This window comes from Camelus bactrianus, chromosome 24, assembly GCF_048773025.1.
Source record: "Camelus bactrianus isolate YW-2024 breed Bactrian camel chromosome 24, ASM4877302v1, whole genome shotgun sequence".
Classification (NCBI taxonomy): Eukaryota; Metazoa; Chordata; class Mammalia; order Artiodactyla; family Camelidae; genus Camelus; species Camelus bactrianus.
This window is the reverse complement of record NC_133562.1, coordinates 2,362,036-2,389,247: the sequence shown is the minus strand read 5'-3', so window position 1 is coordinate 2,389,247 and position 27,212 is coordinate 2,362,036. Positions and strand designations below refer to the sequence as shown.

The window sequence follows — 27,212 nt, the reverse complement described above, 5'->3', positions numbered from 1 at the left end:
CACATAATAGAAAGTTTGTCACTATGCCAATGTCCACGAGGAGATTTTAGCTCATGGGATGCCTCTCCAGCAAATATCTAGTTAGAAGTAAAATGCTACTTTGCAAAAAATCGACCAGTTTTATTATTTTCCAAAGAGGTATCATCAGTCCTAAGACGTGTCTGTGATTAACTCAGTTTTCCTGGGTTGTCGCTCAGCCACAGATCTGCTGCCTCTGAGACCGCGTGTTGGGTGCTTCCCACGCGCGCATCCAAATGCCTTGGAAAGGGGAGTGAGGAAGTAACACATCTGGGTTCCCAGACAACAGTCATGGGAAATTGCACCCTTGGGGTGGGAAACCACGTGAACTCACTCAGCTGGAACCCCACATCCTGTGTGTTTGTTGTCTCTCTGCTGCCTCCTCCTTCCATTGCTGCGTTCTCAGCCCTTCCCCTTGAAAGCAGAGACAGACCTGCGAGTTTCCACCTCGTCTGGTACACGTAGAGGCAGGTGGATGGGCGGACAGGGTCGAGTCCACACGGGCAGCATCCTGTCTCCTGTGCGTGAACCCGTCTGCCCATGGTCGCTGGCTGAGGACAGAGATGAAGGAGCTGTACTGTAAATGACAGCTGGGTCCCTGGGAGGGGGGAGCGCACGCTCCGGGAGGAGGCTGCCTGCCCTGTAGCCACGTGGGCGCCAGCCAGGCCCCTGGGTGCAGGAGCGGAGCACGTGTCTCAGGGAGCTGCCCTGCAGAGCCGCACGCTTCTCAGAAACTCGGAGAACCTCCCAGGTGATAAGCAGAGTGGGAAACATGGCATGCCTTCTTTCCCAAGGATAAATCTGCAAGTAACAGAATTTCCGAGGCCTTGCTCTCTGCTTTGTGTTGTGCTGAAACCTCTCCCAGCAGAACACAGTGGATGGCAATACTTATCATGTCAAAACAGGTAAAAGGAAAAAAACTTACACGTATCGAGTCAATCTTGGAAGTAGTTCATAAGAAACTGTCAGGTTGGAAGATGTTTGTCTCTGCAAACGTTCCCGGTTGACTGATGGGGCAGCAGGGACCTGACTGCCCCGGGAACAGTGAGCCTTCAGTTTGCTGCCGTCTGGAAGAGCCCAGGCTGGTGGCAAGCTCCAGGACGCCCGCCGCCGCGGTAAGGCCTGGAGCCCCGCCCGCCACGGCTGTGTGAGCATTCTGCACTCCCTCGCAACGCCTGAGCTCGGGCTCTTTCACGCGGGATGGCTGACGGCGCCGGAAGTACACCCCCCGGTCCCAAGAGCCCGTCTCCCCAGAACTGGATTGATTTATTAAGAGAGAAGTAACGTTTCCATTCAGGGATGCGACATAATACTCTATCAAAGCATCCAGGGGTGAAGGTGAAGACCCTAACCTGAAACTCAGAGCGAGGCCTGATGAAGTCTGATGTTCGTCTGTAAGGCTGCAGCTGCCCCTGTCACTGGGGAGTCTCACCCAACATCCAGCCGTAAGGCCGAGTGACTGCCCCCGGCCCCTCCGTCCCTGAGCCAGGCCCCATGTGCAGTGTAGCGTCAGAGCCAGCCTCCCCGGGGCCGGAGCGCCTCTGGCTCTTGGACGCCTGGGACTTGGATCCACCAGGAGCCCAGAAGCCTGCGCGCTGGCCGCCACCTCCTACTCGGCCCAGGATGCAGAAACTTCTGGAGAGAGCACTTCTGAGTGTCAGAACCGTGACCTGCCCTGACTTAATTTTTCAAACAAGGAAGCTCTTCTCTGGAGCCGAGGTAGTTTTTACTTCCGCGTCTGGAACCACGGTTTACTCCTCAGACTCGGAAACCTTCCCCCGCGCCGGGGCGCCCCACAGCGTCAGAGGGAAGGAGCCAGGCCAGCGCTGAGGCCGAGGGAGCACTGGCTTCTGCTGCGCGGTTTTGTCTCAGTTTCTGTGAAAACAACACGTGCAGGAGGTGGAAAGTCACAGGTACTTAACGGTACCTGAGAAAGGCCCCTGTCGGCCCCAGTCCCACCTCCTGGAGCTGACTGGCCGGCAGTTTGACACACACCTTTGAGAGTGCGGAAGGAGATCGGAATCGGCTGATACGCTTGCTCAGGTGCCCACTTGCCCCCGGGCCCCGTGAGCATCGTCAGCGCTCCCTGGTCTCTCCGACACCTTTGCCTGATGACTCTGGGTCTGTACCTTCTTAAACATACAAACATTAGGCCTTTCACACCCCCACGTGCATTCCTGGGAGGCTCTCAGTGAAAATTAGGGTGACCCGCAGGCAGAGCCCATGTGGTCCGGGTGCCCTGGTGGCTTCTCAGCCAGCTGAGTCGTGTACACAAGTGAGTCTGTCCCCTCTGTCACCTTCCATCATAGGTTATATTTTCACAGCCAGCCTTCAGTGACTCATTCTCTTTTATCTGTGGGGATGATGGCTTTAGAAAGGAATCTTAAAATTAACCTGAATGTAACCATGAAGGCAAGAATGATAAATGGCTGATTTATTCAGATGTTGCTTGAAGTGCAACTGTATCTGTTCTGGCTAATCTCAGTGAGGGACGCGTCCTGGGGCGCCTGCTGCTGGAGGAGTTACTTTTATCGAACCTGCATGAGGCCCCCTCTTTATATGTATCAAGAAGAACTCTGTACGGCTGTGGTGTGGTGGGGGTCGCGGGGGCAGCCACCAGAGCATTCTGGGCCTCTCTGCCTGTGTGTCTAGCCCGAGTGAGTAGGAGGTAGAGGCCATCACCTCTGCTTTGTGACTGGCTTTCTGTAGGTCAGTCCGAAGCAGGTCAGTACCTCTGTTCCAACTTTAGATTAAACTCATCTCTGAAGTTAATGGCTCCAAGGCAAGCAAAGTAGGTGATGGTAGTTTAGCCCTTTCACAGAATGATGGTGCGCACGGCTTGGAACTCTTCGGCAAAAGTGGTTTTGTAAAATAGCTGGCATTGCATCACAAATGGGTGTGTTATCTTTCTAAACTTCCTTTTCGCTTTCTCTTAATGTTTGTCTTGTACTTGGATGGTAGTCCTGTTGGAAACCCAGCCTTGAGTTTAACACTTCATAGCACCGTCAAGCTCCTGATGCCAATTCTGGTAATTTAAGCCTTACCCAAGAGACAGGAGTTTGGCGGGGCTGAAATGCCTTTAGAATGAGGAGAAGGGATTGGTGGAACCATTTTATCCTGATTGTTTGCAAGAAAACCAATCGACTGATTTAAAGAGATTGAAAAGTTGGTCTTTTTTAATTGAAAACTGACAATGCTTACCAGATATATAAGCTAAAAAGTTGCAGAGTCGGTCTCCTTCACAGAAGGTGCAGAGGGCTGTCTCCAAGAAGACTTTCACCTGATGATCTCTAAATGGACCAGATATTCCATTTTGATTCCATTCTTGATTTGGGTCTTTTTTACTGGAAACAGCTCAGCAAGGGCAACCACTGGAGATGTGGTGAGAGGAGTAACTTCTAGGCATTCTTTCAGCATGACTCATTATTTCCCTTAATGTGGGGGATGGAATTTGCATCACAAAGATTAGACAGAGAAGCCATCTTTAAAAAAAAAAAAAAAAAAAAAAAAAAAAGCCTGAACAGGGTCTGATGCCAGATTCAAATATCCTGGCTCTGGCTGTCGCCTGGGGTGGCGCAGACCCAGAGGGCAGTCAGGCTCCATGCTTCCTTGCGGCCGGGCCACAGCAGGTGCACAGTCGCTGAGCACCGGGGCTCCGCACGTGACACAGGCATGTGACAGCGCTCACTCAAGGCTGATGTGAGATGCGGCCCCTGCAGGTGAATGACTGTCACAGCCCGGCCCATGGGGAACTGTTAGTATTAGCTACCATTCCTGGGTTGGTTTGTATGTGTAACAGCCATTTGGAAGGATCGTGCCCAACTGTGGCTCATTCTAGGTCTTCAGAAATGTGCCCTGGGACATCGTTCTTGCTGTTGTCCACCGGGAGCCAGGCCGGCTGCTTGCTGGCCACGCGCTCCTCCTGGCGAGGACGTAACGGGCCACAGCATTCACCCCCCTTAGCACTTGCTCCCTTTGGCCACCTTCACCCCAAAGCAACTTGGAGCTCACTCCACGATGACTTAAGACAGAATACTGGGATAAGGGACATCTGGTTGATGACTCTGACCCCAATGTTCATGGAAACATTAAGGCTTAATTTTATTTAATCTGATATCTGCTAATGCCAAAATGTACTTCTTTCCAGAGGAACCAAATTTTCAATTTCCAAAAAGAATGTCTGGTGAACCCTGTTGTTTGTTTGTTTGTTTTTTTCATTTCTGGTGTACAGCAAAATGCTTCAATCTCACATGGACATACAGACAGTTGTTTTCATATTCTTTTTCACTGTAAGTTACAAGATACTGCATATAGTTCCCTGCACTATACAGTATAAACTTCTTGTTTATCCAAACTCCCAATTTATCCCCTCCCACCCTGTTCCCCCGCAGGTAACTGCAAGTTTGTTCTCTATATCTGAGTCTGTTTCTGTTTTGCAAATAAGTTTGTCTTTTTTTTTTTTTTTAAAGATTTCATATGTAAGTGATATCATAAGGTATTTCTCTTTCTGGCTTACTTAGTATGACAACCTCCAGGTCCATTCATGTTGCTGCAGATGGCATTGTTTTATTCTTTTTTATGGCTGAGTAGTATTCCATTGTATATATGTACCACATCTTCTTTATCCAGTCATCTGTTGATAGACATTCAGATTGCTTCCATGTCTTGGCTATTGTAAATAGTGCTGCTATGAACATTGGGGTGCATGTATCTTTTTGAAGTAAGGTTCCCTCTGGATATATGCCCAGAGGTGGGACTGCTGGATCATAGGATAGGTCTGTTTTTACTCTTTTGAGGAATCTCTATTCTGTTTTCCATAATGGCTGCACCAAACTACATTCCCACCAATAGTGTAGGAGGGTTCCCTTTTCTCCACAGCCTCTCCAGCATTTATTGTTTGTGGACTTTTTAACGATGGCCATTCTGGTTGGCGTTAGGTGCTATCTCATAGTAGTTTTGATTTGCATTTCCCTGATAATTAGTGATATTTTGCATTTTTCACATGCCTATTGGCCATTTGTATTTCTTCACTGGAGAATGGCTTGTTTAAGTCTTCTGCCTATTTTTGTATTGGGTTGTTTGTCTTTCTTAAGTGGTATGAGCTGTTTATATATTCTGGAAATTAAGCCCTTGTCAGCCTCATCTTTTGCAAATATTCCTCCCATTCAATAGGTTGTCTTTTTATTTTGATTATGGTTTCAGTTGTTGTGCAAAAGCTTATAAGCTTAATCAGGTCCCATCTGTTTATTTTTGCTTTTATTTCTGTTGCCTGGGTAGACTGCCCTAGGAGAACGCTGCTGAGATTTATGTTAGTGTTTTGCCTGTGTTTTCTTCTAAGAGGTTTATAGTTTTTAAGCCATTTTGAGTTTATTTTTGTGCCTAGTGTGAGGGAGTTGAACCCTGTTTTCAAGGAGCACAAAATTCTGGTCCTAATGTTGTCACAGCTGTTTGTTACACAGCTAAGAACTACACAGCTGACCGTGTATATGACTTGGGGTTCATAGGGAGGTACTGATGACATGAGAATTTATTATATGATTTGCTGCTTTTTCTGCAATGAAAATGAGATGACTGCTTCAAAGACTGGATCAAAATTATTACTATTATTTTATGCTTAAAATACTTCAACTTAAAAAAGTAGTGACTTTTTTAAAAATTTGAAATCCAAAGATGAAAATACCAAATAAAGCTGCCATAAAATATACATAATTTTTCAGCAGACAAATTCTATACTTAGGAATATGTACATTTGTGAAAAAGTTGTTGAACCCCTCACTCACTCGCACTTACATCACCTTTAAGTACTTTCGCCGTGGTTTACAGAGACCTCTGCGTTTGTTACAGGTTCTCACACTTCATGAGCATCTCTTTGAGAACAGGGGCAATTTACTTATACTCAGATGGTTGGAAAGAATGTGTAGGATTTTTAGGTTTTCTATCTGCTGAGTTTTGCAAATACTAACTGAAATGCCTTTCATCTCAGAGCCAAGTACAAACTGGTGTTCAAGGTGAGAAAAGGAGCAAAAAAATGCCAACAAGTTAGGCTTTTCCACTCAATCAAAAATCTACTGTATCTAATAATATCTTCAGATAAATTATGGAGAAAACTTTGGCATTTTCAGTGATAAATCTACTCATGTCAAGGAATTTCTTTTCTGTCAACTTTATTTAAATCCTAACATATATCCAAAGTATCTTAAATTCTTTCCAAACGCGGTTGACTGTTTTTGTGTACGTACATGTGTTTTGTGTGCTCACAAGATGGTTTTAGAATCATGACTGGCTCTCGACCTGATGGAGGAGAGGAGGCCGATAGGCGTGCAGACCCCAGGATGGGGGACCCCTCCTTCCTGCCCTGCATGGGAGGTTGAGCACATAGGGGGATTCTTCAGAGAGCAAGGGACTCTGTCCTCCCATATGACAGACAGCCTCCATCCAGCAGGCCTGATAGAGCTCTCATTCCTCCTGCCTCGTACATACACCAAACAGAGATTGCCCTGAGACCAGTCTGGGAGCTTGCGATAGGCTTTTGGGGTTTTCTGTCTAATGGGAAGTGATGGGCGCATGCAGCTTTTAGTACCCAGGTACCATAATTGATGCGGTGTGTGTAATTCATCTTGACAGACCTTTCTGATGTAATGCCCGTGCAGAAGCGTACTAAGATAGCAGTGGTGGGTTTGAAATGTGCTTCCGAAGGAGTGGACAGGTTTTCAAATACATAAAATCTTTTAGGTGTAGGCAGATTAGTAATAAAAACCCATTCTTCATGTATGAGGCCTGTCCGCAGGCTTCCCGTGAGCCAAGCACTGGGGATGTGAGGGTGGGCTGGGCTCTGTCCCCCCTCCTCCCACAGCTTAGAGGGCGGGGCACAGGATAAGCACGTGGGTGCGGCGGTTATTCCTGTGACCCATGAAGCAGAAAAGAGAGGGGCAATGATTCTGTCTTGGGGGCCCATGGGGAAGCCTTCATGAACAGGTGAAGAACTTACCTTTGGCTTTAGTTATGAAACCTCAAAAGCCAGCCCTGCCCATGACCATGCTGGTGTATATGTGACCTCTTAGTAACCATGAGTCGGAGTGGGACCAGCTCTCTTGGTTCAACGGTGTACACAAGAGGGTATGTAACTCGTCATCTCTCTGCACCGCAGCCGAAGCTGGGACATCTGAGGTCCTGCAGGGGCTCCTGACAGCCCCAACCCGGCTCCCGCTGGCCTCCGGCTCGCACTGGCTTCCTGCCCCACAGCTCCCCCAGTGCTCCTGGGCCAGAGAGCACTTCTGTTCAGCCTCCTGATCCCCGAGCCCGCGGCAGCCTCAGCCCCTGCGGAGGGGCCCCAGGCTCTCCCACTAACCGTGCAGATTCCCGCCCACCTGGGATACAGCCCAGCACCGGCACCACCCTGGTCACCGGGCTCCTGTCCCCTCCCTTACGCGTGACGGCAGGCCCACCGTGTCGCCGTGTCCCCGCAGGTGGCAGAGAACCAGCAGCTGTTCTGCGCGCTCAGGGCCCTGCTGGAGGACCTGCGCTCGGAGCTGCGGGAGGACGCGCGTGCCCGGTGGCGGCTGCAGCAACAGTATGCACGCGACAAGGCGGCCTGGGACGTGGAGTGGGCGGCGCTCACCTGCCGCCTGGAGCAGGTACAACCCCCGGGGGACGGGGCGGGCAGAGTCCCGGATCACAGGGCCCGTAGCCGGGGACACCGTCCCCGCCCAGGAGCGTTTCAGAAGCAGCATTTCTTATCTTCCCATTCTGCCTTGAACAGGGCTGTCTATTTTTATTGTTCAATTTACTTAAACTAAAAACAGAAAGAGTTCACCCATTCCCAGTCCCCTTCTCCCCTGCAACTATCAATCTCTTCTGTGTATCTGTGAGCTTGGCTTCATCTATGTGTTTATTTTTAGATTCCACATACACATGAGATCTTACAGTATTTCTGACTTACTTCACTTAGCATAATGCCCTCAAGGTCTGTCCATCCATGTTGTAACAAGTGGTGAAATTTCGTTCTCTTTCATGGCTGAGTAGTAGTCCGCGGTGTATACACCACACTGTCCTTATCCGGCCATCCTACGACGAACACTTAGGTTGCGTCTCTTCTCGACTACTGTAAACAATAGGGCAGTGAGCGTGGGGGTGGAGAGAAATACGTTTCCAAGGAAGTGTCTTCCTTTTCCTCAGAAAACATGCTCTACATTATATTAATCATCAGGGAAATGCAAACCAAAACCACAGTGAGATGTCACCTGGCACCTGCCGGAATGGCCCTTAGAAGCAAGACTGGAAATAGCAAGTGTGCTGAGGACGTGCGGCGAAGAGAGGAGGCTGTCTCGGGCTCCCCTGAAGCACGGCCGTCAGACAGGAGCACGGGAGGAACAGGCTGTGGTTCAGTTGCCCTTTCCACCGGATATCCCCAAAGACTAGAAAGCCTGCAGACCTCCCCACTGTGTCTTAGGAATCTAGTCAATGTCCTTATTTACACCGAGGGAAACTGAGGCCCAGAGGAAGCAGTGGGCTCCGCTCTCCAAGCCTTTGGAGCGTGAGTGCAGCGGAGAGCACGTCCCTGCCCCCACCGCCCACGGCGCGTCAGAGCAGAGCCTCACGGAGACTTTAGACCCTGGCTGCTTTCTCTCTGAAAATCTTTAAAAGCAGTGTCACTTCCTGCGTAGTGTCTGCCCAGGTTGCTTCTGCAGGTTTCTTCCAGCCCCTTGATCGTGCTGAGGGAGGAAAGGTCTGTGCATCTTTGATCATCTATTTTCTAGGCCCTTTTTTGAGGGAGACTGTAAAGTCATTAAAATTTTACATGAATTGGCTCAGTCGGGAAAGAAAAAACTTGCCCAGAAAGGAGACATTTTCCAAATGGCCTTGATACAAGATGAAGGGGCCTGTCGTGTCAAAGGAGGACAGCTCTCCCCTACCCGCAACCTCACGTGCATCGCCGTCTGGCCACAGGGGCGGTGCTGTCAGGACCACGGCCCTGGGTGGAGCAGACGCACAGTGTCGCCTGCAGAAGTGGCAGCAGAGCCACAGCTGAACCAGAGCCCCGGGCCAGGCTGGTCAAACGATGTTAGGAATCCCATCTCCTGGCGGGGGGGAGGCTCCTACTAGGTGCCGTTTACCTCAGTTCGCAGCCTGGAGTCAGCAGTGGAGGAGACCTGAGTCAGGACGCTCTGATGAGCTGCCTCTAAATTCACTGAGAAGTGTGTTTGGGGGGAGAAAGCTAAATATTTGCAGAGATGTAAGTGTAGCTAAAGAAAGGAGACAATCTTTGACGTGAGCCAGTTTCAAAACATTTCATCTTTGTTTTAGAGGAACCTGGTATCCACCCACGTAGTTGCTACAAATAAAGCTTTGGGGAGAATCACTAAACACCGAGAAATAAAGCTAGGACTTCAAACCCAGAAGCCAGAAGCGGTACTAAGTAAAGATTTCATCTTCTGCCCAAATTGTTTCAAGAGTTTGTCAAATATTTGCAGCCCAGAAAACAACGAATGGGGGCTGATGCCGATTCATGTATAGTAACTCCATCTACCCTTTTCTACTTATGTGCAAAACAGTTGAATTCTACCAAAAAAGGAGTATTTTCCTCTCAGAGGAGGCCATGTTGGGTCATTTCCCAAATCTGGGATCCCTTCAACTGGCCCCTAAGTCAGACCTTGTTCCAACTGCCCGGGAATCCCCAACAAATAAAGTCCTGCTTAGAATGAATCTCAGAGGATGAACAGGAGCGGGTGCACAGAAAGGGGAGAGGGTGTGTCAGACAAAAATAGCACGTCGAGCTGGGCACATCAGAGGGGAAAGAAGAACTGAAATATGAGTCCTGATTTTGTACTGGGAGTAAAGAATTTTGATTTGCATTTTAAAGAAGTTATTCTGACCATCAAGGTAGAGAATGGATTAGAACCCATTATGACTGAGTAGATTAACACATGTCCGTGGATAGATTCAGGGATCTGCTGAACTAACGCAGCAAAAAGATTCCTCATCATGTTTACCAGTCTTGCACTAAAATGTATCATGTTGGACAACACACAGCTACTCGCAGTTCCCCCTCCTGTCCTCGGTGCTGCTGGGGCACAGTTTACTCCTCTGTGTTCTGTGAACACAATACGTTGCAACTGTGTTTACTTTAGACACTCAGTAATATTTTAAAGCAACTAAAAACTGGGGAAAGTGACTTTTATATTCAGTTATTTAGATCATTCCCAGTGTTCTTCATTTTTTGATCAAAGTGTGTGTTGGTGTCATGTTCCTTCTTACTGCAGACGTCCTCTATCATTTCTTGAAATGCAAGTCTTCTGGCAATAGTTTTTTGTTTTTTGTTTTTTTTTTAATTTTGTTGAGAAAGTCATTTTCCCTTTATTTTTGAAAGATGCTGCTGCTAAGTATAGAATTCTGTCAAGGCTGGCTTTCTCGCCCTTTAGCCCTTCCGAGGGGTGCTCCGCTGTGCCCTGACCTGCGTGGTTTCTGAGCAGATGTCTGCTGTGTGCTCGGCGTGTGCTGTCGTCCTGTCTGCCTCTACAGCTTCCTCTTTGGTTCTCAGCAGTCTGCATGGGATGCGCTGATGGGAGTTTCTGTTTGTCTGTCTGTTTTTGGTATTCAGCCTCCCGGGCATGTGACGTGCGTCTGTTGTAGACCACTCATTTCCATCGCTGCCCCATCACTACGCTCCACTGGGGACTGAGGATACAGGGACAGATACGGGCCTGCTCTCAGGGGCTGTGCAGCAGGATGGGAAGGGGAGCGAGGAGCACACAGACTCTGTCAGAGGTTCACCCTCAGGGCTTTAAAGATGAAACCTTTCCTCTGTAAGATCAGTCGCATGTCGGCTTACACCCGCTCCAGGGCCAGCACCTGTGTGTGCAGGGCTGTGGGCCACCTCCTGATGTGCGGCTGCGGGGCTGTGTTCCTGAGTCTGCTGTTCTTGACAGAGCGACCTGAGCCTGGGGGACATGGGCACCTCCGCCGACAGCAAAGAAGCTCTCCGGAAGGAGAGGGAGGCGCACCAGAAGCTGCTGGCGGACAGTCACAGGCTGGTCATGGACCTGCGCCAGCGGATGCACCACAGCGAGAAGAACTGGAACCGGGAGAAGCTGGAGCTTCTTGAGCGGCTGGACCGGGAGCGGCAGGCGTGGGAGCGGCAGGAGGAGGAGCTGCGCTGGACGATCCGGCAGGTGAGGGGGCGCGGAGGGACCACCGATCTGACCTGGGAGTCAAGTCAGGGCACTCGGGGCTCTCCCGCACCAGGCTGATTCCGGGACCACCAGAGGAAGAGGAGGACCTAGGGTTTTCTAGTATGGGAGCCCTGGGCTCAGCCCTTCCGGTACCCGGGTCTTTTCATCACAGGTCTGTAGGGAACCGCCTGTGTGTGTGTGTGTGTGTGTGGTGTGTGTGTGGTCAGGGGTAGAGGATAACATTTTAAACAAATTTAAAGACTAAACTTGAAAGATGAGGTTATTTCAGGTCTTAGAAAGTGAATTCTGCTAAAAAGCAAACTAACTTTTAAGTGCACCACTAACAACGTGGGCACGGTGACTGCTGCAGCTGGAACGGACCGTTAGTGAGGAAACTGCTGAGCTAAGTTGCAAGTCGGACTGTTTGCACCTGCCGTGGGTACTGCTGAGCTGTGATCAGACAGGACCATGGTCCGGGGAGGGAACTGGAAGCTTATCGTCTTAAACTACAAAAACAATTGAGAAATGCAGACGCGTTCTGGGAGAGGGGGCTTGTTTTTGCACAGCCCAGATAACCGTTCTCTGCATTTCGTCAGACTCGGGACGACCTGCGTACCACAGCCTGCATGATGCACAGATTAAATTCTCACATTAATGATGAAGGATTAGGATTCCGCCCTAGCGGGATTTTTACATAGGAATAATTTTATTTATCTCAGCCTGTCACACTTATAAACTCATGAGGCCTCAAGGAAATGTCTGAATCACTAAGAAACTGAACTCAGGATAAGAACTTCATTACTGTTACAGATACCCACACTGCCTTCAGCTACACAGGAGCCTTTTAGAAAAATGTGCTGTGTCATTCCCAGGACATGGTCCCTGTGTTCTGCATACTACTGGGGAGATAGGTAAGAACTGAAAAAGACCTGAGGTGGCCCACAGCCCTGCACACACAGGAGCCTTGAGCTCCAACACGCCTGGGAAGAAGCAAGTGCCCTGAAGCTGAAGAGGCACTGACGTCCTTCCTGGGTTCGGTGACTCACACGGTGAGTCACTGGACTGATGGGTGATGTGGCTTATTTTAAAATTCCCCAAATTCTACTGAAGGAAAGTTGGCCACTTCCTGTTTGGCCTAAAAACATGGCACTTGAGAAGAATTTTCTGACCATTAGTTACTCCAGGCACCTCATTACCGGGCCGGCCCCCCACCGGGCTCCCTGCCCAGACCACTCACTGTCCCTCCTGTCCCCTGGGAAGGTCGTCGTCATCACCGTCCCCTCTGCCTGTGAGCTGTAGGCTTGCTGGTCTTGTCATGGCTTCATTTGGGAAGTCACATCTTCGGTAGAAGTTAAGCAAGTCCTTTCGGGTTTTATTTTACTTTGGGAATGAAGAATGTCTAGTAGAGGAGAAATGAGGGAGACATCTGATGATGTTCAACTTTTGAAGAGTTAACACCCTAGAGACGAGCACCCGCCTCATTTTAAGACTGTTTTTGGGAAAGGTAAGAGCTGAACCCCATTTCCACATGGTCACTGCCACCCCAGCTGCATCCTCAGTCAAGGTTACCATCTTTGAGCAAAATGGATCTGACACACGAGTGTTCTGGACGTTCATCTGGTCCTGAAATCTGTACGGTGGATCCCACGGGCTTTGCGCAGTGATTTCACTCCTGTTTTTAGAAGGTTTGCTGTCAATGAATGATGCTGCAGATATGCAGCTATGCCTTCAAAAATAAATCCAGCCTTTCCCCCAAAATATCTGACACTTTAAAAATCACAGTACTGAATCCTGAAAATTAGGGAAAGCGGTTGTAGGCATTCTCTGTAAAGGAGGAAGCTGGCTAAAGTGTGTATGGGTGTGTGTAGATTTTGCTGGTATCAGTTATTGGGCTGTCAGTTCACTTCGCTCTCAGCTGCATGCCCCACAGGTAACAAGCACCGTTGGCAGGCCCTCCTAGTAACATGCGCCCTCGATGTCTGATTGCATGGTGGGCGTGTAACCTTCCCTGTGATGACCTCATGCAGATGGTGGGAGCAGTAACACTAAATCCATTTTCCACTTGCAGAACACATGCTTCATACTTGTCCTGTGTCACTGAATTCCTCCATAATTTGTGCCACACAAGGCATTTTAGATGACAGATGATTGTGGGAATGTGTGAGGTCAGGTGACACGGACCATCTTCTCAGCATGTGTCTCGCCCCAGACCTGACTGGTGACAGTTAACTTCCTGGAGTCACACAGCACTTCTCTGTGGAATCGTTCCATTCCCAGTGCACCTGCCAGGGCCCTAGGACGCGTGCTGATTAGACTAAAGGGAAACTCAAACGTTGCTCCAGTCTTCCTCCAGTAACTCCCTTAGAGCAGTTACCTCTCCAGCCTGAAAGGCTGTTCTTTTAAAACCTGTGCACAAAGTCACCTTTTTCTTGTGACCAATTCAGGTAAGGTGACACTCTCAAGGGTTTACTGTTCCCTGTATTATTTGAAATGCAGATCTTAAATGTGGCATCTGCATGACAAGTTGTTCTGCTGCGGGACTCTGAGCTCGGAGGCACTGACGTCTAGTCTGAAATGACTCCCGGGAAGTGCTGCCCGTCTGAGGCCCCATTTTCTGTTACAGCAGCCCGGAGGCACCTTAGAAGCAGCTACCTCCAGCTCAAACCGCATGGTTCATCTGTAGGGAATCTAAGGCTCACCAGCTATGGTGCGCACTGCTCCTGGCTGCCCGGGTTTATCTTGGAAACCCCGCTTTGCTGAGATAGAATGCTTGTTCGTAGCTCTTCTCTGTAGTCCCCCCTCCCACCCCCTCCATGTACACTGACAGCTTCACGTGTGATTCCTGCATCTTAATTCTCTGCCCAGAATAGCTTGGAGATGATCACGTGTTGAAACTAAATTGCACTGACATGTATTAGATGAATGTAATAAGCTTTCCTTTTCATGCTTCCTAAAGGAAGCATTTAGCATCTTCAAGAGAACTGTGCTATGGGGGGTGGCAGGGCAGAGGGGGCTGAGATGAAACCCAGGGTGACTTGTTTGTTCCTCATTTAACTGTGATCCTAACATTTCAGCTCTGGCTGCTTCAGTCGCCACCTTCCTCATAAAAGGAAGGTAACACTCTGAGACTTCGGCTCCACCAACTCAGAGATGACTAGAAGTGAGTCAGAGTCCTCTGTCCCCGCATGGCTCCGTTCCTGGTTACACAGGCGGCGCCGACCCAGCCGGTGGAGGGCGGCCCATGTTAGGACAGAGGTGTGGTTGCTGAAAGACGCTCTGTTGAAACGGAAACCAAGGCGCTTCCAAGGGAGGTTGAGAACTTGCTGGTATCGTCTCAGCCTTGAGCACTGGAAATCTTTCTCCTGCCACCCTGTGAGGACAAGGCCTGATGTCCGTTTAGTCATTCAGATAATTTACTTACTCAGAGGGCAGCCAGCACGTGTCACCCAGTAGGGGCCCATCAATGGTGCTGTCTGCTCCTGTTCTGGGAGGCAGGGAGGGGAGCCCCGGAGGGTCCAGGGGCAGCAGTCCCCAGGCTCCTCAGAGGATAGCGCGCCGCCCCACATGTGTGTCCCTGTGGTTTCACCCAAGCTCCTTCTTAAAGCCCCCCCCCACCCCACCCAGGTCTAGGTCTGGTTCTGGTTCTGTGAAGAGACAAGGCATTTAACCGGCCGAGGAGCCAGGCAGGCCTGAGATGAGTCGGCAGTGGTTCTGCTGACAGTGAGCCTCACCGGGCCAGCCCTGCAGCCCTCTCTGCACCCATCTTACAGGTGGGGAGAGTGAGCTGCGCAGAGTCAGCAACGTGACACCTGCCTGGACCAGACACACAGGGGCTCCAGCTCAGGGCTGCAGAGTTGGCCCTGGGATTGACCAAGTCAGGGGAAAGTAGGGCTGTAAACAGCTATGTGGCTTGTGTTTTTGTTTCTTTCTCCAATTATCCTAGACCTTTAATTACCTCTATAGCTAAACTGTAATCCTGTCAGGCAGAGTGTAAGTTGTTTTCAACCCTCGCTGGTTATAGCCCCAGTAGCTCCTTCAGGATTTGTACAGGACGCATCCCAAATGATGTGGAGACCGCACTGTTATTAGGAAACCTGGGTAGGAAAATCAGATTCACCCTCAGAAGTTTGCTATCACTGATGGTTTTCCAAGTGTGCCTTAAATTCTGAAGGAAATTACAAAGAAAGGGAGTTCTAAATATGTCACTTGGCAATGTTAAGATCTAAAAAAAGGGAAATGTGCAATTTCCCATGAGCACAGTACTCAGAGTTAAACGCACAGTAACATACATGTTCTCGTCAGGAGTTGGCCTGTGTGTGGTTAGTGCAGGTTGTCCCCGTCCAGATTTCTCTGTAAAGCATTTGTAATGTGTTATTTTTGAAATTATGGTCAGAACTCTTAAGAACGTTTACTTTTCACTGTCATGGATGAACCACATATAATTCCAGATTTTGGAGAAACCATGATCTTAGGGGGCAACAGAAAACAATGAAGCTAATTGTTTCCATTTTGAAAACCCTTAAGTTGCAGAAAGAAAACAGTCCGCGGAGAGGCAGCAGTTTCCTCTGTGATCAGAATGAAGGTGACCTCAGCCCCCGTGCCCACCCAGGGGGGCCCCGGGCGCCCCGCCCCGCGGGGACCTGGCCCTGTGCGGACACCGACTCCACGCCCTTCCAAGACCGGCCGCTGGCCAAGCTGAAGGAGTCAGACAGGTGCTCAGCCCGGGAGAACCTCTACCTGGACGCCCTGTCCCTGGACGAGGAGCCGGAGGAGTCTCCGGCCCGCGGGCTGCAGAGGGAGCTCAGGACCTACTTCCCCAAGGTCAGCCTGGGTCTGGGGTGCGGTTACCTGCGGCAGGACCGGGTGGGGGGGCCGGGGCTTAATCCACCGCTGGGAGCCTTGATGAACGAGAGCAGCAGATGGGAGCGCCACACAGGCTTTCCTGGTCACTTAGACTTTAGGGACCATGCCCTGTGAGCCCGTATCACGGGGGCTGCACCTGCCCACTCGCTCAGCAGACAGGAGCTAGTTGGGCCGTGCTGTCCAAAGTTGGGGGATGGCCCTGAGTCTCGGGGGGTGGGCTCACCTGCCTTCTGCTGAGCCCCTGTACCAGCAGCAGTGACATCCCAGCATCCTGGACACAGCACACATGCCCTCTCACAGCAGCGGAAGTGGACGGGCTGGGAGGCTGTCCCCTTCCCAGCTCCCTCGCTGACCTGTGGGCAGAGGCCAGGGCTCCCAATGGACCTCAGGCCCCTTTCTGTGCCGGGGGCCAGCCCTGTTACCTGGAAGGTTCGAGGGGCCCTTGCTCCCTAAGGACGGGTCTGCACGAGGATTTCCCAGGAGAACCATGTGCGCGTTGCTCTCTTAAGTGGCGGTCACTGTGCCTTTGCCTGGCTCCAAACGGCAACGTTTAAAACTAAGAGAGCTCTAACCAAGGGTGTCACACTGGCTGGTTTTTCTGCACTTCTTTTTCATTGAGGTGTGGTTAGTGTACAGTATGGTTCAGTTCTACAACACAGCGATTCACAATATTTAAAGGTTATGCTCCTTTTATAGTTAAGATATTGGCATAATCCCTGTGCTGTACAATGTATCTTTGTAGCTTAATTTCATACATAGCAGTCTGTACCTCTCACACCTTCTGCAACCAGGCTGAGGGGCGTCTGTCCCTTCCCTCGCACACAGAGACATATTCAGTCATCGCAAGAGCAGCTCAGGAACTCAGTGATGTCCCCTGAGGAGCACAGGAGAGCCACTTTTTCTGTGACAAAGTTCATAGCCAAATTTTCTCACTCATGTGGGCTGTCCCTGGACACAAGCTCTAAACCCTTTGTTAAACTGTGGATTCTGGTTTCATCTTTGTACTTCAGAGGGGCAGAGGTGCTCCTGCCCCAAACTTGGCCTCCCTGTACATTTGATGTGGTCTTTTCCTAAAAGCACAACAAATCACTTAGATACCTGAAGGCTCCCAGGCAACCAGGACTAATTCAGATGAACTTATTTCTTCCCTGTAGGAAGAAGACAATCATAAGGGAAATCTTCAAAGGTAAGATGGTAGATTATTGCAGTAAAAACCTCTTGGCCTTAAAATTCCATCTTGTCACTGCAGTCTATTGTGACACTTTCTTCAAAAATGACTTAGAGTAAAAGTTCTGAATAGGTCAGTTTTATTAATTTCATATATATGGTATTTTTAATCGTTAGCAACAAAAAGGCCAGAGCCCTGCTGTGTTGCTGTCATGGCAAGAGCTGTGTGGGTAGAGCTGTGTATTGTGCTTAAGGGAGGGTCATGTTAAATGGTTTTAGAAAGTCCATGGAAACCCCTAAAGTCTGGAAAAACTCCCTCTTGCTATGCTATGAGACATTCCTAGGAGGATTTATTGCACTACTTCCCGGCAGTTTTCCTTGAAGTAAGTGAGCCGTGGATGTTAATAATCGTATATTCTAGTGACCCGTCTGCGTATTGCAGGATGTGTCTGAAAAGGCACAAAGAAGCCACTGAGTTTAAAATGTACACCTGAGTGGAAAGTGCACCCCGACCACACACGTGCTGCTTCTTGATAGATGATGACATGTACCATTTCCGGGCGATTCACTAGTGTCTGATCTCCTCATCCCTGGTTTTCCTGGGAACTGTCTCCTTGCCGTTTTGCCTTTTATCAGGTTCATCCCAAACCCAGCGCTGCCTCCTCTGGGCGTGTTTGGGCAGGACAGGAGAGCCCATGGAGCTCAGGCTCCAGGGCCAAACGGCCGGGGTTCAGACCTGCTCCTGCCCTGAGTTACGTACCTGCTTTGTTTTCAGTTTCTGCATCTGTCCACAGAAGGCAGGCTTTTGTGCAGCTGATGTGGGAGGACACACATGAAACAGCACCCGGCCCAGGTTCCTCCCATCCCCACTCTTCCTTTCTGAGCAGGCCCCTCCCTGCACTGGAGCCATTATTTTTTTATTGCTTGTGTTAATTTCAAAGGGCCGCCATGCCTGTAAACAGTATCACAACGTGCTGAGAAAGTGCACGCGCCCCCACCCCTTTGAAAACTTGCTTCCAGCAGGGTTTGTTGTTGCCTCCGCGCCTTCTGCTGTGCATCCTCACACGCCTGCACGTGTTTCAGGTGCATCCTGGTTGCTGCTGCTGTTCTGTTTGGCTTCAGTCCCTACTAAGGTTGATGCCTTTTCTCTCTTCGTCCATAGTCTCAGTTCCATGTCATCCACCCAGGCCCTTGAGGCAGATGGTCACCTCCCAGGTGACGCTGGATTAACTCTGGGAGGAGGTTGTGTGGGAGGACCAAGCCTGTGGTCTCTGAAGCACAGTCCCAGCCCCCAGGGAACAGGGCTCTGACCAGAGGCAAGAGGACAACTCTGCTTGCCCGGAGAGCTTAAGACCTAGTGACAGATCACCCACCCTCTCTGTTCCCTCCTATTTCCAGTGCTGGTTTCCTGCCAGCCTTCTGTGATTCAGAGGGCCCCAGACAGCATGTAGAGGATGACCTTTGCCCCCAGTGGAAAATGACGAGCTGGGATGTCTGCGGGCGTCACTCGCGGCGGGGTTGGTGAGAGCGTCATCTGGTGGCTGAGCTGGTGAGGCTGCAGATGCCACCACTCCTCTGCCCCGGGTGGGGTGATGAGCTGCCTGAGACGCCAGCAGTGCCCCCAGTCCCATCTCAGATGGTGAGGCCCCTGCACCTCATGCAGCGCCTGCCAGGGCCTGTAGGAGTCTGTCAGTAAGTTCAGGTCAGACAGAAATCTATGTCCAAGTCCCTGTGGTCAGGCAGCAGCTGCTCCAGAACTGGCTGTGGCTTTAGCTCACCCACCCTGGCCCTTCCGTGGTCTTCTGCTGTACAGAAACACAGGAGGAGCGAGAGCCAGGAGGCGGCTCCGCTGAAAAGGAAGCACAGAGGGGAGGGGGCACTGGCCCTGCTGCTGGGCCTGGGCAGGGCAACAGGGATTTCTGCTGGACAGGGTATGGAAATCTTCTGCCAACCTGCTCCAGTCTTCCACTTCCCTCCTGCCTCCATCTTCCATTTGGCCTGTAGAGATCGTTGTGCTTTAAGCCAGAAGAAGATGAGGCTGATGGGTGGAAAAGACCTCTGATTACAATCATTTTGTTGGGGGTCTCTCTCCCCCACCCACCACCATTCCATTATCTGGTCCTGACCTGGGACCGTGGTGTGTCCCTGACTGTAGCAGGAGCACCTGCTGCTAAGGCCAGGAACTCAGGAAACTCCAGGAACCTTGAGAGGGAAGGTACCCACAGCAGATGGAGAGACCAGGCCACAGCCAGGTTCCCCTCTGCCTCTGGAGCGTCCCCAGGTTGGACTAAACATCACTGTGGGCATGGAGGCCCCCCCCCATTCCACAGTACTGGAGGGTCAGCTGCATTAAATTCGGCCCAATCTAAGACTTCTGCAGCCATTCCAGAGCCATAGAGGGCTGTATGACAGCAGAGGGTCACCCAGGATGGAGAACATCAGGCCGCTGGAACGTCTCCTGACTGTCCAGGGGGAGGGACAGGCACTGTGCGTGCGGGCAGACATGGCTGCCCCGGGCCTCTGGCCAGCAGCTGACGCCTTCTCCTCTCCTGTCCCCTCCCCTCCCCAGAGCCGTGTCTGTGTCGTCCATGTCTGAGTTCCAGCGCCTGATGGACGGCTCCCCTTTCCTGCCAGAGAAGGGGCTGCCCACAGCAAGCAGCAAGGAGGACGTCACCCCACCCCTGTCCCCCGATGACCTCAAGTACATTGAGGAGTTCAACAGCGAGAGTTGGGCCGACAGGATGGAGGCCGGCACCGAGCTCTTTCCCGACTCCTCCTGGTACCTCACCACAAGCGTCACCCTGACTACGGACACCATGACCAGCCCGGAGCACTGCCAGAAGCAGCCCCTGCGGAGCCTCGTCTGCGCTGAGCAGGCCGGGGTGAGGGTGCTGCACAGCCCGCCTACCGTCCGGAGGCTGGACAGCATAATGGCAGTGGGCGGCGAGAGCCGGGCCCGAGGCCTGGGGGACACCAAGGGGGCCCCCTCGGAACACGTACTTAGCAGGTGGCCCTGTGCCCCCTCCAGGCACCCCCGAGACTACGTGGAGGGTGGGCCCCGGCCCCTCGACAGCACCCTGGCCACCCCCCTGGGTTTCTCCCCACCACTGCACAGCCTGGAGATGTCCAAGAACCTGAGTGACGACATGAAGGAGGTGGCCGCCTCCGTCAGGAACGCCGTCTGTTCTGGCCCCAGTGGGCCTCTGGTGAAGGACATGGCCTGCCAGACCAATGGGTCCCGGACAACGGGGACGCAGACCGTGCAGACCATCAGCGTCGGCCTACAGACCGAAGCCCTGCGGGGCGGCACTGTCACCAGCAGCCCCCACAAGTGTCTCACACCCAAGGCGGGGGGTGGTGCCACGCCCGCGTCCTCGCCTTCCCGCGGCCTCAGGGGCAGGCAGGCAGCCCCGGCCATCGAGAAGGTGCAAGCCAAGTTCGAGCGCACGTGCTGCTCCCCCAAGTACGGGTCCCCCAAGCTACAGCGGAAGCCCCTCCCCAAAGCTGACCAGCCGAATCCCAGGCCCTCGACGACGCTGGCCCAGAAGGGGTGCAGCGAGTCAGCCTGGGCCCGCTCCACCACCACACGGGAGAGCCCGGTGCACACCGCCATCAACGATGGCCTCTCCAGCCTCTTCAACATCATCGACCACGGCCCTGTGGTGCAGGACCCCTTCCAGAAAGGGATGCGGGCCTCGGCCTCCAGTCGGTCTCGTTCGGTGGAGCCCCGGCCAGAGCTGGGACCAGGCCAGGAAACCAGCCCCAGCTCCCGGGGCCGATCGCCCAGCCCCATCGGAGGCGGCACTGAGACGTGCAGGGAGGAAGGGGGAGAGGGCACGCCAGTGAGGCAGGACCTGTCCGCTCCCCCTGGCTACACGCTCACAGAGAACGTCGCCCGGATCCTCCACAAGAAACTGCTGGAACACGCCTTAAAGGAGGAGCGGAGGCAGGCTGCCCATGGTCCCCCCAGTCTCAGCAGCGACAGCCACACGGGAGAAACCGGCAAGGCTGAGCCAGGGTCCATCGAGGTAAGGGAGGCGGAGTGTCCTCCACCCTCTGCTCGTCCTTTTACGTGTCCACACACCTTAACCTGGGGCTGTACTAGGTCTTCTATAACTGGCACCTCAGAGCTGGGGAGACACGAGGTGCAAGGGAGAATGGACACGCAGGGACACAGACCCTGAGCTGCTGCTTAAAGAGAACTTCACTTCCCTGCCGCCAGCGGGCTTGTGCGCAAGACGAGATGGAGTTCCCTTTAAGCAGCTCAGGGGTTGATTCAGGCCCTCAGCCCTGGCCTAGGTTGAGCTTTCCTCTGGGGTCACATCTGCCCTCCTTCTGTAAGGACTATGTCCCGGGAGAGTGTATGTGTGTGAGACATCAGACAGCCGGGGGCCGGGGGGGGGAACGAGGTGGACCTAGGACACCTCTCGTCAGGGCCCATAAGGGCGACATCTAGCTTCCTCAACAGCCTCCATGCACATGGCAGTCTTCTGTGTCCTTGAGTCCCTTCAGCAGTAAAACCAGGCGAGACGAGTGGATAGGTCAGAATCTGGCCCTGGCACAAGGCGATCATCATGACCCCCTACACATCACCCCTCTAGGGCTGCCTGCAAATCAGTCCACCTTGAATTCTGCTCTGACTGTAGCCCCGTGTGGTATAATTGTACCACCCCACTTCTAAAACAATTCTCCTGTCCACTTCCAGAATAAGCAAAACAAAGCCAGGTGTCGGTGGGCAAGGGGTTGTGGAAACAGTGGTGATGCCAGCCCCACAGCTCACCCCATGTGCATTCTTGGGGGTCAGGCCTGACCCTCCAGCAGCCCAGATGGACCAGACCTCCTCCAGGCAGGGCAGCCACCAGACGGCAGGGGTCACCAGAAAGGAGAGACGCCTCCCCTGGCTGCCCCGCCCTCGCTTCTCAGGCCCACTGCCCCAGCTGCACAGGGGAGGACAATGTGTCACCTGAACCACCTTCTGCCCCCCTTTCCCACAGCAGGGGAAGTAATGCTCAGCCTCCCGGTACAACTCACCACGGGTATTTAACTCAAAGTATAGTTTAACTCAAATAGATTTTAAACCATGTAAATTGCCAGTGACCTACAGCAAGGGCAGTGCCACGTGGTTCAACCCCATAGTGACAGTCTACGGCCTCACCTGCCAAAGGTACAAGTCTTTGTGGGGCCCTTCAGGTGAGTGGTTTGCTGCTGCAGCAGCCGTTTGAGGGAGTGCCCCCTTCTTAGGGATCTGGAGCAGTCAGCTGGAATGAGTGTTTAGTCCCAAAGCATTAACTGGCTGGTTTGTGGTGTCCCATTTGTATTAGACACTAAATAGAAGTTAATTTTTATGGACTAGAAATGCTTTGTGTCACCTATGGTGAATGCTCCAGGTACCCTATGATACTACAAAGGAAATGGTTTAAGGACTGGGTAACAGCACCAAGGCATGAACACGGCTGTGCCCCACCCCTCTGTCCCCTGGAAAGCGTCTGTTTAGATCATCTCACTGGGTGAGTTTGCTACCACAAGAGAGGATGGCCACTTTCGGAGGTGCACAGGCACAGAGTCAGGGGTTCGAACCTGTGTGGAGCGCCCACTGGCTGTTTAAATGTCACAGGTGCTTTCTTCCTTTCCTGTTGGAATTCTTCCTCACCTGAACTGGCTACTCTGTGAGGCTCGTTGGAGAGCCCTTCCCATCCACCCATAAATTACGTGTAGGGTTTTTGTGTCATTTCCCACTGTCCTCAGCCCTTCTGGGGAATCTCTGAGTGGTCACTGGGGCGTCCGGACCCGGGGATGGAGGTGTCCTGGCCAGGAGCGGGCATAGCTGCAGCTCCCGCCCCACAAGCTCCTTAGGCTTCCGTCTGTCTTGAGGCCAGAGCCGCAGTGCGGAGGAGCCGTGAGAAGGAGGGCTGGCGCGGGGCCAGGAAGAGGTGCAGTGCTGTTCGAGGGAAAATGCGCGGGGAGAGTTTAGCCTGGGTCGCAGCTGCTTGGGCCCCGAGACTACAACAGTCCGGCTGTTTGGAACAGCCAGGGGCAGGCGGGTCTGCACTCTGCCGTGGGGGCCCCTCTGGCTGGAGCCCCGCCCCCAGCTGGCTGCCCCCGGAGCTTTTAAACCTGTACTGTTGTTCTTTCTTAAAAAGTACTTTGCAACCTACTTGCTCTTCTCTCTCTGTCTGTCCCGTCCAGAACCACACTGTCTTACTAACTGCCCCCTGGGGACTCTAGCCCTGTCTGCCTCACGCCGTAAGTGCTTTCTTCCTTCTTTCCCCGCTGCGCTCGCTTGTGTAGCCCAGGGTGGTCCCTGACCCTGGAGGTGCGCCTTGGGGGCTGCCCGCGCGGCGCAGGGTCCCGCTGAGCGGCCCCCTCCATGCAGTTTCCAGCCAGCGCACATCTGCAGCGATGACCCAGAGGGGCGGCCAGGCCAGGGTCCGAGCCCAGCACCTCCCCCGGAGCGCACTGCCGTGGGCTGTGAGGAGGCCTGAACGTGTCGCAACGACTCCACCAGAGGGAATGAATACAAATCCATCTCGTCCTCCCCAGAGGTCACCACTGGCGACAGAGCAGTGCTCGATAAATGCATTAACTGAATAAAGCGTAAAATCAGCCCTGCTCCAAAAATTGCATAATTGCCTTCAGAGCCTGACTCGAGGCCTGTAAGGAAACACCGATCTTGTTTCTGTTCAAGGACAGTCACTCGCCCACCTTACCACTGGCCTCTCACAGACTCAGCGTGTGGCCCCCAGAAGCCAGCACCGGGGTTTCTCAGGGAGAGACAGCGTCCTGGCATCTGTGCTGGTGCACTGCTAATACAGAGCACTGTGCCCTTGGACTCAGGGTCACATAACATTTCTTCCCCAAGGTGTTCGCACAGACACACTGAAGAGGGGACACACAACTCACAGGAAGCCCTTGTCACAGCCTCAGTCAGGTGGAAATGAGCCACAGACCTAGGTCGGCAGCCTGTACGCACACCCAGACGTGCACACACCACACACTAGCACTCACACAAGACTAGGAGTAGCGACACCCAAAGCCATGGCAGGTTCCCTGGCCACCATCGCCGGTGCACCAGGCTTAGGGGAGGTGAGGATGTTCGGTTTCAGTTCCACCTGTTCGTGCTGACGCGGTGTCACAGGCTGAAGCTCTGGTTGTCATGGTGTCTGTTAGCACACGTGCTTTGCTGATGTGGCCTCCCCGCAGCTATGTCACATGGCCCCAGCAGCGGCAGGACAAGTCATCTTGTGTCATTGCTCCCTTTCTGCTGCCTGCAGGCGGCCTCCTCCCTCCATTGCTCGCTCCGTGTCACAGGCTCTCTCTTCCCTGTGTCGCTCCCCTGCTCTGCTCACCACACACTCATCTGGGTCTCTTTACATCCTGTGACTTCCTTCCTGACTGGCTCTGAGGGTCTGGTTCTGTGTCCTTACTCATGGTAGTGGTCTCCCATCTCAGTTTCTTGTTGAGCGAGTGTCATCGGGGCGGACAGCTCCACCTGGGAGAACTCACCCTGTCCTCCTGCTGCAGCCTCCAAGTCCGGGGTCCTCTGTCCTAGCGTGCAGAGCAAGGAGCAACGGCCTTGAGAGGGGCCTGCAGGAGCCCCGCTCGGGGCTGAAGTGGGTGTCTATCCCCAGCATGTGCAGGAGCCGGCAGAGAGGCCCAGGCGCTCAGCTTCCACTCTGTAAACGCTGCTACCGGGAAGAGTGGTTAGATGAAACACCCTAAGTTAAACACTTAACGTCGTGGGCGTGTGTTTAGCCCAGCGCCTGTCAGTCTGGAATGAACAGCAGCAGACCTGGTGACAGGGGAGTCTCGGGGCTGATGCACCGCCAGGTGAAATCTCCAGGCCCTTCATGGGCCACGGTAGTTACTTCACCGGTCCCAGAGGGCTGGGATGACGGGTCGCCTGGGTGGGAAGGTTTCCCCGGCCATGTAGACCACTCGCCCCTCCAGCTCCCCTGGCCGCTGCGGCCCCGTGCACACGCCCATCTCATGCCACACTGTAATCGTCACCTGCCATCTCCCCTTCACTGTTGTCACTGGTCATTTGTGCTGAACCCTTTGCTTACCGTTTTAATCGTTCTCCATGAGCAGCGTATACATGAGCGCTCAGAAGGTGCAGGTATGCTGGGCTCCTGCACTTGGGTCTGGGGAGATCAGCCCCCAGGGGACCTATCTTGAGTAACCTTGTCATTCTCTTCCTCGGCTCTGAAGGAACTACCTTGTTCCGCACTAGCTCCGCCCCTAGAGCCCTGCTTCGCCAGGCCCGAGAGACCAGCAAACCGCCGCCCTCCGTCCCGGTGGGCCCCACATTCCCCCACTGCCTCACTGGCCCTGTCACCCGGGTACCCAACCTCCACAGAAGAGCTCGGCGACGAGGAGCCACCCATGGAGAAGCCACACCTGTGACGTGGGTTCGCACGGACCATCCGGGAAAATTCACTGTAATTTGCATAACCACCCAGTCGTCATCGTCAACCGAACTCTGCCCCAAAAGGAGAGAGCTGGTTTTCCCAAGGTCAAAGAATGTTAAAACAAACAAACAAACAAACAAACAAACCACAGCTGCTGAATGTTCAACCTATGAACCTGAGATGTTTCTAGAATGAAACAGTAAATGTGCCTGTAAGAACTTAACTTTTTCTTAGCGCAGAAAACTATTTTTGTCTCCATCTTTTTTACACACAGTATATTAAAAAAACAAGTAAATAAGATAAATAAATTTAAAAACAAAGTTTTAAAGATGTACATTTTAAGAGATTCTGAATACCCTTGGCTCGCAGTACTGACTGCCTGTTAAATGTGCACTGTTAACATTTTGGTTTGGTTTATTTCCACATTGAATTAGGGTGTTTTAAGTTAACCTTATTTGTCAGTGTACTTGTTTTTTAAGAATTTTTGAAATGCTTCAGACCGTCTGATTCAGTGTACTTTTTGTAATGAAAACCCTGTGAGGCCAGTAGACAAGGCAGACTTCCTACATCCTGGAGGGTGGATGCAGAGGCCTCAGCTTCCGCGCTCGCCGTGTGATCCACGTGTTCCTGTCGGCCTGCATGTCCACACGCCGCCATGGCCTGTCCCACCCTGAGACGCTGAGTCCCCACGTCCTGCACTTGTACCACTGTCCTCTAGCGTCCATGATACAACAGCATTTTAAATTATTGTTAAAGGATTAACTGGCAATCCAGTGTTTACTCAAATTTTCTTGTTTAAGGAAAAGCACTACAAAAAGTCTTGAGGATACCAAATGGAAAGAGAGGGTGGTGCCTCCGAGTCTGTGTGAGACGATGAAGAAGAAGAAATAAAGCCTGTACGAGCCGGCACCTCCGTCTGGCCCTTGTGTCTCCCGGGCTTCTGCCTCTTCCTAAGGGCTCCCGTTAGTGTGGGGCAGCAAGGGGTCGTGTGCCGCTCTCGCACCAACTGGGAAAGCTCTGAGTGCACCCAGGCCTGGCAGGGTCTCTATGAGAGCATCCTGGGATAGATTAAAAGGCAACTTCGTGTTTTGCAGAAAAAGCCAAAACAGGTGGGCGGGGGGGGGAGGGTACAGGTTATTTGCAGTCAGAATGCACCCGCCCTGGCTCCCTCTCCCCTCCTTGGAAAGTGGGAGAGCCGGTAACTTCCAGAACAGGCATTTCTAGCCCTGGACTGAGACGCGGCCCAAGCTGTCAGCAGGGGACAGAGGAGGAGTCGGTGAAGAAGTGGCACTAAGAAGGGAACAGGGGAGCAATTTCAGGCCAGAGCTTCTGGCTTTAACATTTTGTTCACAGAACAGTTTTCTTCTTATCCAGATGGGCTAATAAGTTCTAGTCCCGGTCCATCTTTAAACAGTCAACAAAAAATAGCAACCTCTGGACACTGGAGCCCTGTGTAGCTGCTGTGTAAAACAGCAAGATGGCTCCTTAAAGGTTACAGTTACGGCAGGACCCAGTAACTGCACTTCCGGGTGTAGACCCAGAAGACCTGAGAGCTGGGACTTGAACAAGTATTTGTACGCCCATGTTC

General features: G+C 52.3%; 1 protein-coding gene across 5 annotated transcripts in view; it reads left to right on the top strand.

The window, feature by feature from the left end:
* The window catches only part of MTCL1 (microtubule crosslinking factor 1), a 95,603-nt gene extending 69,070 nt beyond the window's left edge, over positions 1-26,533 (top strand). For all 5 annotated transcript variants that reach the window (XM_074352446.1, XM_074352444.1, XM_074352447.1 and 2 more), the window contains 6 exons: positions 7,485-7,652; positions 10,944-11,186; positions 15,711-16,007; positions 17,204-17,235; positions 19,786-21,244; positions 25,425-26,533. In XM_074352446.1, the coding sequence (XP_074208547.1) occupies positions 7,485-7,652; positions 10,944-11,186; positions 15,711-16,007; positions 17,204-17,235; positions 19,786-21,244; positions 25,425-25,619 (2,394 nt within the window). In that variant the 3' untranslated portion in view covers positions 25,620-26,533. The remainder of the gene's footprint in view (positions 1-7,484; positions 7,653-10,943; positions 11,187-15,710; positions 16,008-17,203; positions 17,236-19,785; positions 21,245-25,424) is intronic.
* Positions 26,534-27,212: the final 679 nt, after the last annotated feature.